The 19,341-nt window shown below is 41.1% G+C and overlaps 2 protein-coding genes across 4 annotated transcripts in view; one reads left to right on the forward strand and one right to left on the reverse strand.

Moving 5' to 3' along the window:
- Window positions 1-18,499, reverse strand: part of pdcd10a (programmed cell death 10a) — a 42,179-nt gene extending 23,680 nt beyond the window's left edge. The window contains exons 1-2 of one of the 3 annotated variants that reach the window (XM_073041034.1): window positions 18,390-18,499; window positions 9,417-9,610 (exon numbers count right to left, since the gene is read on the reverse strand). In XM_073041034.1, the coding sequence (XP_072897135.1) occupies window positions 9,417-9,506 (90 nt within the window). In that variant the 5' untranslated portion in view covers window positions 9,507-9,610; window positions 18,390-18,499. Of the gene's footprint in view, window positions 1-9,416; window positions 9,611-18,280 lie in introns of all 3 variants that reach the window. The other 2 variants (XM_073041031.1, XM_073041033.1) reach the window with 2 other exon arrangements.
- Window positions 18,500-18,598: 99 nt separating this feature from the next.
- The window catches only part of serpini1 (serpin peptidase inhibitor, clade I (neuroserpin), member 1), a 36,713-nt gene continuing 35,970 nt past the window's right edge, over window positions 18,599-19,341 (forward strand). The window contains exon 1 of the mRNA XM_073041030.1: window positions 18,599-18,841. The gene's annotated coding sequence lies outside the window, so the exon portion shown is untranslated. The remainder of the gene's footprint in view (window positions 18,842-19,341) is intronic.

A 19,341-nucleotide genomic window follows, 5' to 3' on the forward strand; every position in this document is an offset into this window, starting at 1 on the left:
ACACTCATTGCAATCTGCAGCTTCTAATTTCTCCTTTCAGCAACGTATATTTAAACCATCTTAAAAGAACTAGCGATATTAAGATCTTCGAGCCATAGAAAATTACAGCACAGAAAAAGGCCACTTGGCCCTTCTAGTCTGTGCCAAAGCATTTAAAATGTGCAGTCCCATCAACCCACATTCAGAGCACGGCCCTCCATACCACTCCCATCCATATACTTATCCAAATCACTCAAGCACCAAAATCAAAATTGCACCCACCACTTGTGGCCTTTAAACATTTCACCTTTCACCCTTAACCCAAGACCTCTAGATGTAGTCTCACCAAATCTCAGAGGAAAAAGCCTGCTCACATTTACCCTATCTATATCCTTCAGTTTTGAATACCTCTATCAAATCTCCTCTCAATTTCAACATTCTAGGAAAGAGAGTCCAAACCTAGTCAATCTTTCATTACAACTCAGGTCCTCCAGTCCCAGCAACATCCTTGTAAATTTTCTCAGTGCTCTTTCAGCCTTGTTTACATCCTTCCTGTAGCTAGGTGATCAAAACTGCATACAATACTCCAAATTAGGCCTCACCAACATCTTATATAACTTCAACATAACATCCCATCTCCTGCATTCGATATATTGATTTATGAAGGTCAATATGCCAGAAGCAAGTCTTTACGATCCTATTACATGTGATGCCACTTTCAACAAATTATGGACCTGTATTCCCATATCCCTTTGTTCTACCACACATCCAAGTGCCCCAGGTTCACTGTGTAAGACTGACCCTGGTTTGTCCTCCCAAAGTGCAACACCTCACACTTGTTTGCATAAAATTCCATCTGTCATTTTTCAACCCACTTTTCCAGTTAGTCTAGATTCCACTGCAACCTGTTATAGCTAATATTTAATCCAATTTACTACCTCATCTTGAATGTCAAGCAACTGAAGCTTCTTGACCAACCTGCCATGTGGGATCTTGTCAAATGCCTTGCTGATGTCCATGCAGACAACATCCACTGCCTTGTCTTCCCCTTTCCTAACTTCTTTAAGATTGGTTAGACAACATACCACACACAAAACCATGTGACTAACCCCATTCGATCTGTCTCTCCCAAATACTCAAAAATACCCATACTGGACATGTCGGTCCATGGCCACCTCTATTGCTGCAATGAGGCCACACTCAGGTTTGAAGAGAACACCTCATTTTCCATCTGGGTATCCTCCATATGAACATCTATTTCTCAAACTTACGTAATGCCTCCCCCCCACTCTATCTCTATAGAATCCCTGACCTCACTGCCGATTTGCTTCACTTGTATAGACAGTACCCATCTCCCTAGTAAATACAGATGCAAAAATCCATTTAAGATCTCCCCCTTCTCTCTTTTGGCTTTGCAATATACTCAACTCAGATCATTAGTCCAACCATGCTCAACCTTTTGATTCCTGAATGTTTCCACAACCACTTTCTGCATTGTGATTCCAATCCCCCTGCAGCTCTAGTTTAACACACCCCCAAACCCTGTACTTTCAAACTACCCCACTAAGATATTAGTCCCCGTCTAGTTCAGGTGCAGTCTCTTCTCTGCAAGTCTCACCTTCCCTGGAAAATCAGCCCAATGATCCAAAAATCTGATGCCCTCCTTCTGGCACGAACTCATTAGCCACATGTTAAACTGTATGATCTTCCCATTTCTGGCCTCGCTAGCATTGTTAGCAATCCTGAGGTTACAACCCTGGAGGTCCTGTACCCTAACTCCCTGAACTTATTTTGCAGAACCTTATGCCTCTTCCTATTTATGTCATTGGTACCTGTATGAACCATGACCTGACTGCTCACCCTCCCACTTAAGAATGCCGAGGACTCAATCCAAGATGTCCCTGACCCTGGCACCCGGGAAGCAACATACAATTCAGGAATTTGTTCTCGTCTGTAGAAACTCTGTTCTGCTCCCCAACTAACGAATCCCCTATCACCACAACTTACCTCTTCTCCCCCCTTCCCTTCTGAGCCACAGAGTAAGACCACTGATTTTCCACTGCTAGTTTATCCCCCAAACAGTATCCAAAGTGGTATACCTTTTGTTGAAGGGGATGGTGACAGGAGTACTCTGCACTGGCTGCTAAACCCTTTTCACCCTCTTGACCGTCACCCATTTTCCTGTGTCCTGAATCTTGGGTGTTACTACCTCTCTATATGTCCTGTCTACCACCCTCTCCGCCCCCTGAATGATCTGGAGTTCATCCAGTTCCAAGTCCGTAATGCAGATTGTTAGAAGCTGCAGCTGGATGCACTTCTTGCAGGTGAAACCAGAGATAAAGAGGTCTTCCCAGCTTCCCACATTTCACAAGAACAGCAGTCAATGGGACCTTTAAGCACCTAAAGGTACATAACCATAGCCAGGAGAGAGCAAGAAGGGGAAAGACTCCATGTCAGGCTGAAATGCCCAGCACTGAAAGTTCCTCTTTCCAGCATCTTGTTAGCAAATGTAGTCACTAGAGAACAAGACTGAAGACAAAATAGCTGTACCAGAGGGAACTGAGGAATTGCTGCATTCTGTGTTTCACGGAGACCAGGCTCACTCTGAACACGCTGGATTTAGTAATTAGACCAGAGGGCTTCTCGATACACAGGATGGACTGAACTGCTGATTTAGAGAGGGCAAAAGGTGGGGGGAGGGGTTCTGTGTTTCATCATAAACTGTGATACCCAAACTAGAACATCTAACAATTGAGCACCGACTGCTCTATTTACCAGGAGTTCTCCTTTGTGATTCTGACTGCAGTTTACATATTGCCAAAAACAGATGTTAAACAGGCTCTCAAGATGTAGAATGCTGCCGGCACCAAACAGGATTTTTGCCCACCCCAACTCATCTCAAATTATAGTCAGAGATTTCAATCAGGCTTGTTTGATAAAATCTTTGCTTTAACGATCATCAGCATATAACCTGCAGCACACTAGACTGCTACATTACTACGAACAAGAAAGTCTACCGTTCCGTGCCTAAACCACATTTCAAAAAATCTGATCACTTGCTGCCCTTCTTCCAAATACATACAAAGAGATGCTAATGAGCAAGGTTCCAGAAGTAACCACATCAAAAAGGTGATCGCAAGAGACACAAGTGTGGCTACAGTATTGCCTAGAGTGTTGACTCAAAGGACCTGAATGAATACACTATGATTGTAGTAGAACTCATTAAAGCAGTCATGGACAAGCGTGTCACCGCATAATCATTGATTCTACCCAAACTTGAAGCCCTGGATGAACTGTGAGATCTACAACATGCTGGTGGCCAGATCAGTGGATACAAGAGGTCCAGGTAGGATCTCCAGAAAGTCACCTCACATTCAAAGTGACAATTCTGCAAACTTGAGTCACTAAGGGATGCTAGACAGTTACCACTTACAGAAGTGAAACCAAGCAATACAGGTAACAAGAAGGCTCAGTTCCCAGAGCAGCTCAATGCCTTTCATGCTTGTTTTGACCATCAAAACATGGAAAAACATTCACAAACTCCCAGAGTTCCTAATGACTCTAATTTCAGTGAGGCTGAAGGCAGAGTAGCCTTCAGGTGGGTGAACCCACGGAAATTATCCAGCATAGATGAGGTACCTGGCCATGTACTAAAGATCTGTGCTGATTAACAAGCTGATGTGTTCACCAATCTTTAAACTCTCACTACAGCAATGTAAAGATCTGTTTCAAGCAAACTTCAATTATACCAATGCCTAAGGAGAATGTGGTAACTTGCCTCAATGACCATCAACCAGTAGCTTTTAGATCCACTGTGATGAGGTCTTTTGAGAGATTGGTGATGAAACACATTAACTCCAGCCTGAAAAGTGATTTGGATTCACTTCAATTTGCCTCCCAGCAAATACTCTTCACTCAACCCTGGACACCAAAGATGCATAAATCAGGATGCTCCTTATCGACTATAGTTTGCTATTCAATGCCATAACCCCCTCAGAACTAATCAATAAGCTTCAAGACCTTGGCCTCGATACCTCCTCCAATATAACTCAGAGTCCTGCCATGTGCAGAAGTTCGCTGATGACATGGCCATAGTGGGGTGTGTCAGGAATGGACAGGAGGAGGAGTATAGGAAACTGATACAGGACTTTGTGATATGGTGCAACTCAAACTACCTGCGTCTCAATATCACCAAGACCAAGGAGATGGTGGTGGACTTTAGGAGATCTAGGCCCCATATGGAGCCAGTGATCATTAATGGAGAACGTGTGGAGCAGGTTAAGACCTACAAGTATCTGGGAGTACAGTTAGACGAGAAGCTTGACTGGACTGCCAACACAGATGCCTTGTGCAGGAAGGCACAGAGTCGACTGTACTTCCTAAGAAGGTTGGCGTCATTCAATGTCTGTAGTGAGATGCTGAAGATGTTCTATAGGTCAGTTGTGGAGAGCGCCCTCTTCTTTGTGGTGGCGTGTTGGGGAGGAAGCATTAAGAAGAGGGACGCCTCACGTCTTAATAAGCTGGTAAGGAAGGCGGGCTCTGTCGTGGGCAAAGTACTGGAGAGTTTAACATCGGTAGCTGAGCGAAGGGCGCTGAGTAGGCTACGGTCAATTATGGATAACTCTGAACATCCTCTACATAGCACCATCCAGAGACAGAGAAGCAGTTTCAGTGACAGGTTACTATCGATGCAATGCTCCTCAGACAGGATGAAGAGGTCAATACTCCCCAATGCCATTAGGCTTTACAATTCTACCGCCAGGACTTAAGAACTTTTTAAAAGCTATTAATGCTTTTTGAGACGGTGATTTAGATGCATATCATATTTTTTTTTTACTGAGTTAAGTATTGTATGTAATTAGTTTTGCTACAACAAGTGTATGGGACATTGGAAAAAAAAAGTTGAATTTCCCCATGGGGATGAATAAAGTATCTATCTATCTATCCTTGGGCAACTAGATCCTCAATTTCCTCACTTGCAAACCCCAGTCAGTTCAGATTGGCGACGACATCCCCTCCACAATCTCCATCAGCACACATATACTTTGCCCCCTGCTCTACTCATTTTGTACTTATGACTGTGAGGCTAAGCACAGCTCCAATGCCATATTTAAGTTTGCTGACGACACCACTATTGTAGGGCGAATCAAAGGTCATGATGAATCAGCATATAGGATGCAGATTGAGAATCAGGTTGAGTAATGCCACTACAATAACCTCTCAATGCCAGTAAGAGGAGACCAGAGGATCATAAGCCAATACTCATTGGAAGTTAACAATGGGGAGGGTTAGCAACTATAAATTCCTAGATATTATCATTTCAGAGGATCTGCCCTGGGCCCAGCACGTAAATGCAATTACAAAGTAAGCATGGCAGTGCTACTACTTCCTTACGAGTTTGCCATGACATTTAAATCTTTGATAAACTTCTTTAGAAAGTACATTAACTAGTTACTGTACAGCCTAGTATGGAAACACTAATGCCCTTGAACAGAAAATCCTACGAAAAAAAATTGTGAACAGATGTAAAGAGTGGGTAACTTCACTTGTCCCATCAGTAAACTGTTCACACAAACTACAGACACACTTTCAAGGGCTCTTCATCCCATGTTTGACATTTATTGCATAGTTATTTTTTATATCTTTCGTATTTGCAGTTTCTTGTCCTTTGCACATTTGGTTGTCTGTCTGTCCTACTGGATGCAGTCTTTGTTTATTGTGGATTTACTGTGTATGTCCACAAGAAAATGAATCTCAGGGTTGCAAGTGGCGATTAACATGTACTTTGATAATGAATTTACTTTGAACTGGCAGCAAATGCAATACTGCACAGCAAATTTATGATAATACTCTTTAGTAGACTGAATAAAGCAGATTATTTTCTAAATGGGGACAGAATGCAGAAAACAGAGGCGCAAAGGGAGCTGGGAAGATTAGTGCAGATTCCTTAAAGGTAAACTTGCAGCTAGAGCTGGTACAGAAGGCAAATCTAACATTAGCATTCATTTCTAGAGGACTAGAATATAAAAGCAAGGATGTAATGCTTGTGGCTTTAAGGAATTAGTCAGACCACATTTGGAGTATTATGAGCAGTTTTGGGCCCACATCCAAGGAAAAGGATGTGCTGAAATTGGAATGTCCAGAGGTAGTTTACGAAAATGATCCCAGGGATAAAAAGGTTAATTTACAAAGAGGATTTGATAGCTCTCAGCTTGTACTCATTTGGAGTTTAGAAGGACAAGGAGGGAATCTTATTGAGAGCTTCCAAACACTGAAAGGCTTGAATAGTTGACATTGAGGATGCTTCCAGTAATGGGAGTCTAGGACCAGAGGACACAGGCTCAAAATACAAGGATATCTCTTTACAACAATTATGATATTGTAGCAGTTACTGAAATTTGGTCACAGGAGGGGCAGGAATAGCAGCTCAATATTCCAGGATTCCATTGCTTTATGTGTGAGAGGGAGGGATCTAAAGGGGAAGGGATGGCAGGGTGGCATTACCAGTCAAGGAAAATGTCACAGCAGCATGCAGAAAGGATAGACTGGAGAACTCTTCTACTGGGGAAGAGGTTGAAACTGAGTAATAAGAAAGGGATGACTACATTAATGGGATTATATTATAGACCACTCAACAGTCCATGGGATTCACAGAAGCAAATTTGTAGAGCGATCACAGACTGTTGCAAGAAACATAAGCTTGTGATAGTAGGTGATTTTAAACTTTCCACATATTGACTGGGACTCTATACTGTAAAAGAGTAGATGGGATAAAGTTTATCAAATGTGCTCAGTAAAGTTTCTGTAATCAGTACAGATACTAGAAACTACAATGTACTAGATCTCCTAATAGGGAATTAGACAAGGCAGATGAGAGATGTTTGTGTAGGGGAACACTTTGCATCTAGTAATCATAATACAATTAATTTCAAAATTACGAGAAGGATAGGACTGGTTCTCCGGTTGAGATTCTAAATTGGAGAAAGGCCAATTTTGATGGTATCAGAAAGGATCTAGCAAGTGTGGATTGGGGCAAGTTGTTTTCTAGCAAAGGTGTACTTAATAAGAGGGAGGCCTTCAAACATGGAATTTTGAGAATATAAACTTCGTATGTTCCTGTTCAGAATAACAGAGTAGGATAACAGGTTCAAAGAACCTTTGTTATTGAGGCCCTGGTTTAAGAGAAAGGAGATGCATAGCAGGAATAGTCAGGAAAGAGCAAATGAGGTACACAAGTATAAGAAATGCTAAAGAACACTTAAAGAAATTCTGAGAGCTAAAAAAAAAGCATGAATGTGCTTTAGCAGACAAGGTGAAAGAAAATTGCAAGGGTTTCTACAGATATATTAAGAAACAGCTTAGCAAGGGATAAAATAGGTTCTCAAGAAGATTAGTGTGGTCACCCATGCATGAAGCCCAAGGTGATAGGTGAAGATCTTAAATGGATTCTTTTTGCAAGTGGGAGATGGACAGTTTGTAGAAGCGAGGCAAAATAGCAAAGAGGTCATGGACTGTATACAGGTGACAGAGGAAGGGATGTTTGATGTCTTGAGGAAAATTAGGATGGATAAATCCTCGGCTTGACAAGGTGCTCCCTCGTACCCTGTGGGAGGTGAGTTGCAAGGGCCCTTGTTGAGGTATTTAAATTATCCTTCACCACAGGTGAGAAGTCAGAGGATTGCAGGGTTGGTAAAGTTGTTCTTTTGTTTAAAAAAAAGGCTGTAGGAACAAGCCAGGAAATCATAAGCCAGTTAACCTGACATCAGTGATGGGAAAGTTACTGGAAGGTATTCTAAGACTGGATATATGAGGATTTGGATAGACAGGTACTGATTTGGAATAGTCAGCATGGCTTTGTGTGATAGGTCATTTCTAATCAATCTTGTAGAGTTTTTCCAAGGAAGTTACCAGAAAAGTTGAAGAAGGCAAGATAGTGGATGTTGTCTACATGGGCTTTGGCAATGCATTTGACAAGGTCTCACATGGGAAGTTGGTCAAGAAGTTTCAGTCACTTGGCATTCAAGATGAGGTAGTAAACTGGATTAGACGTTGGCTTCACAAGAAAAGCCAGAGAGTGGTAATAGATGGTTGCTTCTGACTGGATGACTTTTACTCGTGGTGGGTGGCAGGGATCGGTGCTGGGTCCTTTGTTGTTTGTCATCTTCATTAATAATCTAGATGATAATGTGGTAAACTGGATCAGCAGATTTATGAATGACACCAAGATTGGAGAAATAGTGGACAGAGAAACCGACTATCAAAGCTTGCAGAATGATCCGGATTAGCCGGAAAAATGGCACATGGAATTTAACACAGACAAGTGTGAGCTGTTGCACTTGGGAGAACAGACCAAGGTAGGACTTACATGGTGAGTAGCAAGTCACTAAGTGTGGTAGAACAAAGGGATCTGGGAATATATGTCCATAATTCCTTGAAAATAGCATCACAGGTAGATAGAGCCATAAAGAAAGCTTATGACACAATGACCTTCATAAATCAAATCATTTAGTACAGGAGTGAGGATTTAGTGACCTACCTGCACAGAAGATATAAATAAGATTGAAAGAGTATAGACAAAATTTACAAGGAGTTTGCCAGGAATTGAAGACCTGAGCTATAGGGAAAGGTTGAATAGGTTAGGACTTTATTCCCTAGAGCATAAAAGAATAAGGGGATACTTCATGGAGGTATGCAACTTACAGGGGTTACAGACAAGGTAAATGTTTGTCCCACTGAGGGTGGGTGAGATAGTACTAGAGGTCATAGGTCAAGGTAAAAGGTGAAATGTTTCAGGGAATCGAGGGGAAAGTTCTTCACTCAGAGGGTGGTGACAGTGTGGAATGAGCTGACAGCAGAAGTGGTGGACGCAGGTTTGATTTCCACATTTATGAAAAACTTAAGATATGTACATGGATACAAGGGGTATGGCGAGCTATGGTCTAGGCAGATTAATAGTTCAGTTCAGATTAAATGAGATAAAGGGCCTGCTTCTGTGCTGTAGTGTTCTATGACTCAATGAGGGTCGAGAATCTGTTGAATTCATTGCCACAGACAGGTGTGGAGGTCAAATCATTTGGGGTATATTTAAATCAGAAGTTGATCAATAAGGGTGTCAAAAATTTGAAAGAATTATAAAACTGCCTGATTGAACAAGGAATGGACTCGAGTCAAATGGCCTAATTCTGCTCCTAGCTCATGCTTTCTGCATTCAGTGTACTTCTAATCAAAAACAAAAAATCTTTTATGAAAACTGCCAACCTTTTACTAACCTAGATGTCTTATACATAATTCTAACTAATTAATTTCACATTTAATTATGTTTTTATTACTTCTAATGTCATAGTAATGCATTTTGGACAAGTTGATTAACAAGATTTCAACCTTAAACAATTCAAGTTAATGATTGCTTGAACCAAGTGAAAAAGAAATAAAATAACCTCATTGAATACTGGGTACATCACTGCATAGAGTGGCATGGAAACCATGGACGTTGTCTCTGCTTCATTCCTCATCTCTTCCATTGTCATCCTTGGTTAATCACACCTTATTTCTGAAAAAGTGCTACAGAGTCAGCATTCACTGCAGAGCCACTGTTCCTCTTCTCCTTTGTGCAAGAAAATGGGTCACTGCCCTATAAGGAAAGCAAACATTAAATAAATGTTAAAACACTCCCACATCTGTATTTCACCATCTTAGACACAACAGACTTCCAAAAAAAATCATTTTACAGAATTATCAAATACACAGTGAACAGAATCAAATGAGGTTAGTTGAGCAGGAGTCAGAAGATAAACCTACAAATCAAAAGAGAACAAACTGCAGGTTTTAATCAAGCCTAAAGCTAGTATGTAAAGAAACAGCATAAAGAGACCTGTTGAACACTGTAGACAACAAGTTAAGCAAATCAGTAAATATAAATACATCAGTAACAATTCCAACAAGGAAATTAAATAACTTTGGTTCGTCAGAAGGCATTCCACGCAATCTCAAACAACACCACTCTTGGAATTTGGAACTACATGATATGCACAAATTGAAGAGAACAATTGTTAACACTCAAGTACAGCACCTGACCTTTACAAACATCGCACCTTTAGGAACTGACTGAACTGTTTAGTGATGGCAGTTGATTTCCACAGTTCATGTTTGCAATCCATTTTTTCAGATTACAAGCTTAAAAGTACAATAGGAACAACGGGCTGTGTGCAAAGCAAAAGCTAGTTTACCTGAAGTAGCATTTCCAGCCGAGCGCATTTCAAATCCTCTATAAAATGAACTCTCAAACTCAAAAGCGACTTGTCCACAATCTATCCAAATGATACTTAGTTTGTTACCAATGGGAAATGGATTGGCTTGTCTTTGTATATGCTTTACAATAAAGATAAATTAAAGCTCCCATTAGTGTAAAATTATGACAAGATCTTTGCTAATCTTATTTCAAAAATATGAAGATCCTAAGAACAAAGGAGAAAGACTGGAATCTTTCTCAACATTTTATCTTCCAAATTTAAAACCAACTGTATGATTTGACATCACAGTACTTGAGCCAACAACCTTAAGTATCTGTAATGATTAACTCGAGTTTATTGATACTGATATACAGCTGGATAAACGTATTGAATAATTTTCAGTTAATTAGGTGAAATCTACTGCTATCCACCTGGTGATAAATCAGTACAAATGACAACCACCTGCCTCAAAATCTATTCTAATCTTACTGGAGTTTGAAGTTACAGTACCTTGTAAAAATATTCAGCTCCCAACCCTTTCCTCACATAAATGAGTATTACAACAGGGATTTTGATCAATTTAACTGAGAGTTTATTTTGAGTCACACATTCCTTCCTCCCCCACAGTACAGTTCAACCAAAACAGGGAAAATTGTAAAGCATAAAAAACGAATTCAAAAACTGAAATGTCAGCAGTTCAGAAGTTTTCATCTCCTTTTGCTGAGTACTTATGCTACGTCCACACTAGACCGGTTAATTTTGAAAAAGCCAGTTTAGCGTAAAAACAATAGGCGTCCACACCAAGCGTTTTTGAAAATACCTCTGTCCACATTAAAATGGGTATTTGAGCGAATCTCCTCCTACCGGGCATGCGCAAGACACATCTACAGAAAACAAGCGACATGTTTGGAGTTGAATCTCGCAGTGAAAGTCCGCGTTTGTGCAATTAGACTAGAAAATCTTAAAATGAAATCACCAAATGACGGACAGCTGTTGGCTCTCGCGCAGGAGGACTTAAAACTAACAAAAACAGATACTGGAGCATATGGAGGCAACCGACAGGGATTTCATGGACAGTATGACCCGGCTGATGACGAACATTGAAAAACTGACTAACTCCGTTGTATTAATAAAGCACCTTGTTAAATGTATAAAACATGTCTGCATCAGTGTAATCTTGTATTTCCATACAATGTTACATTAGGCTGTTAACACATCTATTGTCAGAGAAGTACTTGCATAAATAGGTAAACCACCTTCATACGAACAAGGACAGAAAACAGGGCAAAGTGAGTATACTTACTTATTCAGTAAGTTATGGGTCAAAGTATTTGGTGAGTACATTTCTAACTTCTCTGGCTTCAGTCTCGTTGCCATCTGTTCTGAAATTGTTAAGATTCCGTGGGGCTTGCATTCAAGAAAACAATGAAATGCCGCACCGCCGTTTCAGCACGTCATGACAATGTTTCTAGAAATCTCCAGTTACCCCGTCCACAATGCTCCGGCCAATCCGCATTTTCAAATTTACACACTCTGGAGAGCGTTTTAGAAAAGCTCTGTTTTCAGGGGAGGAAAACACCGTTTCAGTGTGGACGGAGGGTCAAAACAAAGAGAAAAAGCTTCAGTAGCAGATTTATCTGGTCTAGTGTGGATGTAGCCTAAGTTGAACCACTTCACACACCTATCACAGCCAGAAGTATTTTTGGATAAGTCTCTATTAGTTTTGCACAATGTGATGGAGAAAGATTTGCCCAACATGTGGAGCAAGATTTACCCATTTCTCTTTACAAAACTGCTCAAGCTGTGCCAGGTTAGTTGGGGATTGGCAGCGGGCTTGAGGTCTTGCCGGAGATGTTCGATCAGGTCAAGGTCAGGATTCTGACGGGACCATTCAAGTCATTAATTTTCTTCACTTGAAGCCACTCTATGGTTACTCTGGCAGCGTGCTTTGGGTCAATGTCCAGCTGAAAGACCAACTTCCTCCACAGTTTAAACTTTCTGGCAGAGGCTAGTAGATTTTCATCCAGGATCTCAATTTATTTAAAAGCATTCATCTTCCCATCAATCGTGACCAGATTTCCAGTCACTGCTGCTAAAAAGCATCTCCATAGCATGGTGCTACCTCTACCACAATTTACAGTAGGGATGGTGTTAGCTGGCTGACACGCAGTATTAGATTTACACCACACATACTGATCAGTTTTGAGGCCAAAAAGTTCACTTTAGTCTTATCTGACAAGAAAACCTTATATTCCACATCTTTACAGCATATTTTAACTGGCACTAAGCAAAGTCTTTACAGGCAAGGATATGCTTTCTTTTTTTTAGCCAGGGCTTCTTCCTTGCCACTCCTTCATAAATACCCCTTGTGCAAGGCCTTAGAGATTTTGGAGCCATGAACTTCATCTCCAGTTGCAGCCACTGACTTCTGCAGCTCAATCAGAGGGACTGTCGGCGTCACAGTAGACTCCCTTACAAGTGCCATTCTTCACTGGTGACAAAGTTTAGAGGAACAGCCTGACCTTGGCAGTGTGCCTGTGGTTTCATTTTTTCCCTCACAATGGAATGCATATACTCCGAGGTATATTCAGAGCCTCTGAGATGGCCCCCAGATTCTCTTATCATTTCCCTGACCTTGTCTTGAATGCTTTTTTGCCTTAAATTTGGTTTGGTTTGTTGAAAATCTACCATGCTGTGGACCTTACAGAGAGAGTGGGTATTTATTCAGGTGATCCCCCAGTTCTCTACTCAACTTGGACAAGTTGGTAAGATGACATACAATATTGCACCAGAGGAAAGGTAGCATAGTAATTACAAAGGAGATGAATACTTTTTCAGCCTCACAATTTTGACTTTTAATTTTTCGGTACATTGTTGACAAGTTTTGGAATGTTTCTTTTGATTTGACCTGATGCAAAATGGTTTATAGATCAGCTCAAAAATCCTACTTCAATATATTCTAAATTCAGAAATTGAGACAATAAAATGTGAAAATAGTTGTGGGGACTGAGTACTTTTTCAAGGCACTTTATACATTTCCCAAGTACCCAGACGGCCCAAATAATATTTAAGGCTGCAGCATTTAAAGATGAAAGTACCATGTTCAGACAGGCATGCTGAGCTCTAGATCATCAATACTTTCACCAAAGCTAGCAAGGATGGGTCTTCCACAAGACCTGCAAGACAGGGCTTCTCCTCCTACCCTCTGACAATAAAAGGCTCATGGTGTGACCACAAAACTAAGATCACTTCCAGTTTCTCATGAGCCACCTCTTGGCAAAGGCAGACATTGATGCTGAAATTCACATCAGTGCAGTATTTGTGACTGAGAAAAAAACATTTGAAAATGAAGTTCTCAAACTTGACACAGATCCTGTTGTTTAATGAACAAGTGACTCGTGCCCTCCTATATGCTATTTATATCTTCCATAACCACAGTAGGCACTTCAAAGCAAAAGAAAGACAACACCACCACTTCCTGTGAAATTCTATCCACTGCAATGCTGAGATACCTGCAGTATATTTCAATTGATAGGACAGCCTGTAAGACAACTACTTGCACACCCAATCCAAAACTTACAATCTTCTGACTTGCCTTCTGCTGAATCGGACAGTTCACCCCAGCATTCTTTTTACTCAAGTTTTCACCACTGTATTACGCTATCAAATGAGGGCCTAATCTAAATCCCTGTAATAGCCTCCACTTTTAACTCACTCCATTTGCCATGGAAGTCATCTTTGGTTTTGCCACCTGCTGGCCATTTTAAAACCATTCTGCCATACATGTGTGAGCCTACTGAATTACTGTTGTCCATACCCCTTCTAGAGACCCATCCTGCTCATTCAATAGTTCCATCTCACCAAGCTGGGTTCTAATCCTTCAATATTTCATATTAAAATGTTTTAATTTTAACATCTACATCATTGCTGACCACGGTCTTTTATTTATCTCCTTCAAATCAATGTCATTGTTACAGGAACCCAAACGGAACAAAGCTGCACCTGTCATTTTGTATTCTGTACAGAATACTACTTGTTTCAGTCTTACCCAGACCACATCACAAACCTTTCCAGTTTGCTCATTACTTTATCAATGCTGCCTCTTGTTCTAATACACAATACACTCTTGCTTCAGCAGTCTGATGTACCCACCTGCTTCAATTATACCAGTACCTACAACGAATGTGGTAACATGCCTCAATGACTACAGTCCAGTAGCACTTATATCCACAGCGATGAAGTGTCTGAGAGGTTGGTGATGAAGCAGATCAACTTCTGCCTGAGGAGTGACTTAGATCCACTCCAAATTGGGTGTGGCCCATTAGCACAACACTTTACAGTACCAGCGATCTGGGTTCAACCCCGCTGCTGCCTGTAAGGAACTTATACGTTCCCTGTGACAACGTGGCTTTGCTCCAGCTTCCTCTCCCAGTCCAAAGACATCAGTTGATAAGTTAATTCGTCTCTGTAAACTGTGCCGATATGCCGCTAAGATTAAATTGGGGGGCTGTGAGGCAGCATGGCTTGAAGGGCCAGAATGGCCTACTCTGTGCTGTATCTTAATAAACAAAATAAATTTGTTTTCTGGCACAGCAAGTTGACAGCAGTTGACATCTCATTGGCTCATTACTCAACCCTAGAACATCTAGACAGCAAAGATGCTTATATTGACTACAACTCAGCATTTAATATTACCATTCCCTCAAAACTAATCCATAAGTTCCAACACCTCGGCCTCAATATCTCCACGTGCAATTGGATTCTCAAAAAGCACACCCCAATCAGTTTGGATTGGCAACGACATCTCCTCCATGATCTCCATCAGCACAGGTGCACCAGCGAGCTCTGTGTTTAGTCCCCTGCTCTACTCACTTTACACTTATGAATGTGTGGCTAAGCACAGCTCCAAAGCAAGTTGGCTAATGACACCATTGTCACAGGCCAAATCAAACGTGGTGACTAGCTGAGTGGTGCTATAACAACAACCTCTTACTCAATGCCAGCAAGACCAAGGAGCTAATTATTGACTTCAAGAGGACAAAACCAGAGGTCCATGAGCCAATTTTCATCGGGGTATCAGAGGTGAGAGGTTCAGCAACTTTAAATTTCTTGGTGTTATCATTTCAGAGGATCTGTCCAGGATACAGCACGCAAGTGCAATTACAAAGAAAGCAAAACAGTGCCTTTACTTACTTAGAAATTCAGCATGACATCTAAAACTTAATAAACTTCTATAATGTATGGCAGAGTGCATTGACTGGCTGCAACACAGCCTAGCATAGAAACACAATGCTCTAGAACAGAAAATCCTACTAATGGATATGCTCTGGCCTATCATAGGTTAAACCCTCTACACCACTGAGCACATCTACACAGCATTGTTGCAGGAAAGCAGCATCCATCATTACCCAGGACATGCTCTCTTCTCACTGCTGCCATCAGGAAGATGGTACAGGAACCTCAGGACTCTCACCACCAGGTTCAGGAACAGTTACTCTCTTCAGCCATTAAACTCTTGGACCAAAGGGGATAACGTCACTCAGCTTCACTTGACCATCACTGAAATGTTCCCACAACCTATGGACTCGCTTTCAAGGACTCATCTCATGTTCTCAATATTTATTGCTTATTTATTATCTTTCTTTTTGTTTTCGTACAAATTATTCTCTTTTGCACATTTGTCAAACACCCAGCAGGTGTGGTCTTTCATTGATTCTATTATGGCTATTATTGCAATCACTCAATTTGCTCTCCTATCACAAAAAAAGGAAAGGGTTGCCATCCCTCACCTATCCCACCAGCCATCACATTCAACAGTTAATCTCATTTTCTGACAACAGAACCAACAGCCTAGTAACATTACAATCTATTCTTCCATCTTCAAACCCCAGCTTTTCTCAAGGCAGCCTCTTTTACAATTGCAGGTTGCATCACTTGTTCAAACCAAACTCTGGAGACCCAAACAGTCCTAAATGAAGCAACTTTCTGACAATTGAAAATACAGAGAGGTATTCTGTCTCTTTGATGCTTGGCTCCGAGCTTCTTGCCGGCTGAGTTCGAACAAATAAACTGGTGAAAGGATAAAGTAAAGAACTGTTTGTGGTGTGATTACTTGGTCCGGAAAATTTAAGTTTACAACAGGTGAAACCAGGACAAGAGAAGGGTTGAATTAAAGAGCTGGGAAGTTGATAGGTAAAAGAGACAAGGGACTGGGAAAGGGGTAATCTGATATGTGAGGGTAGAAGACCATGGAAGAAAGGGAAGATGGAGAATGAGAGGGAGGTGATGGGCAAGGAGACAAGATGAGAGAGGAAAATGGAAATGGTGGGGGGGGGGGGGGGGGAAGAACCAATTATTGAAAGTTCGAGATATACGCCAATATATTGTTTTTGTTTAAAAAAAATCTTTCTGATGTTCTTGTGCATGTATAGTCAACCTGGTTTTGGGAATGAGAAAACATGTTTGACCAATTTATTGAAGTAGCTGACACATTAAAATAAAGGCAAAACACTGAATACACTAAAAATGCCCTTTGGAAAATAAGGAACTCGCACTACGGTGGCAGAGTTCCAATGTAATGGCATGGACAGAAGGATCGTTGACTAACAGGGAAGAGGGTAGGCATAAATAGTTCATCTTTTATGTGACAGCATGTTATGTGGCCGTGCTGCAGGGATCAAACTCAACTCTATCATAATTAAAACACATCTATAAATGAGTCAAAGGCTCCAAAAGGTCAAAAATTTTCTCAAAAGTTAGTTGTGAATAGGACAAGACTATGGTGATATGTAGATTAGGCAAGGATATGGCAAATAGAGTACAATAGGGGATAAATGTGAAAATGTGCTTCCCCACCCTCAGTGGAAGATTGTGCATTTCAGAGTTTTGTAATTTGCAAAAGGTTAACTTGAAAATAATTAGAAAAGCTAATAGAAAACAATCCATTGCACAGGGAATGGAAAAGTAGAAGGGTATACTTTACATATATAGACTATTAATGAAATCACATTCAGTTTAAGGTACTGTACCAGTCTTGAGTAAAAATGCAGATGTGTTGGAAATATTTACTAGACTACTATCTGGAAAGTGAAGGTTGTCGAAATCCACTGGTATTTACAATGGCGAGGGGTGACCTGAACAAGGTGGATGCTGCTGCCTCTTGTGAGAGAAACGAGAAGCAGAGGCCACTGTTTATTACAGATTGGGGGTAAAGGGTCAACCAATTAAGATAGACAATGTTAAGTTTCGCCCTCTTTAGAAACTGCAGACAACTCTTTGGAGCCCTGAGTAAAGTATTGAAAACACCACCTTCGAATATTTTCAAGATGAAGGTGGATCCGTGATTAAAGGTTAAAAAATCCACGGTAGTCAAAATATATGTACATAATTGTTAACTAAAAATTAACAGATATAAATTACTAGTTATTCTAAAATAATGAGTCAGCAATTTGTCAGGATTCCTCAACCTTTTATATTTCATAACATTTCAAACCTTCGTGAAACACTTGTAGATCAGGCTTTTCTTCTCAAACGGGCGCCCGTGCTCAAAGCAAACACACCTGCGAATGCATCTGACACAAGGCGTTGTTTCGTTTTGTTTGCAACGTTTTACAAATTACCACACGCCCTTTCAAAATGTTGTGCTCCACCAGGTGTAACACTTTTCCGTATTTGCAAACTCACAATTCCAAGAGCCAGTGGTTCTCAATCAAGAGGGAAAAAAACATCGCTTATACATCGAAAACGGCTACAGTAAGAGTGAGTAACCGCTGGATTACCCGAACTCACTCCAAACAGCTCCAACTAACAAACGCTTCCGCAAATCGATCGAGTTTAAAACTCCTTACAGACATCAGGCCCAGAACCACACTACTAGTTGCAGCTAATCCTTCCAGCCAGCTGCAGCGCTCGGACTCCCAGCTTCTCACGGACAAGGGCCTGAAGGAGCCGAAGGTGTCGGATCCCCTCGGCCCACACCACCCTGGGCGGACACCTCCCGAGTGTGAGCCGTGTCGCAAACTCAACAGGCCTTTCAAGGGAGCGAGGGGAAAAAAACAGTGGCAAGAACTCACGTACACACACATCCAGCCTCGGAAGCCAAGTAAAACACAACCGTCGCTTCTCCAGCCACCTCGGTCCTCACAACAACCGCACCTCCGAAACCGAAAGAAGGAAACTTACCAAACGTCGGCCCCACCGGAAGGACAATCAAACCCGTCCAATCATTGCCACGTATGAGCTGCCACGCAAAGGCCTCTGGGATTTGTAGTTCTACAGCGTCTCCGCTTGCAAGCCTGGAATCCAAGAGCAAAAGGCGACAACGCCCACTGTGCGTCATTCGCTTTCCCCGAGATCGAGATTGACATACCAAGCATCGAATGAAAAGCTGCACTGATCGTGAGCCTCTGGCGCTCTGAGCGTGGGAGCAGAGTGATGCAGTGGTTGCAGACCTGGGCGGCTTTCTATTGGCTCCAACCTCTAATAAGGATGTAAAAGCTCTTGGCATCTCCATCTATTGCTTTATTTAAATTTTAATTTTAATTTAGGTTAGATTCTAAGGCTGTCAAAATACCGAGTCTGACAGTAGAAAGCATCCTCTGTAAGGGTTTGGCAGCATTTGTTAAGCGCAGAAGGCAAGTACGGGTGTTTTGCATTTTAACATCGTGTATAGAAATCCAATAGCGGTCCTGGAATGTGATTAGATGGAAATTGCACCTCACAAAAGTTGTTTGTGGTCTAGTGAAGCGTACAGTGGTCCAGTGTTATAGATGCGATCGACATGTTATATATTGTGTGTTGATTTGAATGTAGGGGCTGCTCAGGTTTATTAATTCGCCGAGTTTTTAATCGTGAAGTTATTATCGCTTTGTGTCTGACTAGCTTAGGTCTTGTTGACTAATACTTGCTGAATTTTAGTATTTTACTGTTTAAAAAAACCTTTAAAAAAGCGAATCCTATCAGGTAGAAAAGATTTTCAAACTATATGATAGGTCATGTGTATTCACCTGTGTTGAGTCGAGTTATTTAGATTTTTTTCAAGAAAATTTGGTTTTGTATTTTTAATGTCAGTGAAATGTTACGAAATGTATTAACTTTCAATTATCTGCTCGTTTAATTTCCTGATTTCGAAATG

Source organism: Hemitrygon akajei, chromosome 3 (assembly GCF_048418815.1).
Source record: "Hemitrygon akajei chromosome 3, sHemAka1.3, whole genome shotgun sequence".
NCBI classification, from domain to species: Eukaryota; Metazoa; Chordata; class Chondrichthyes; order Myliobatiformes; family Dasyatidae; genus Hemitrygon; species Hemitrygon akajei.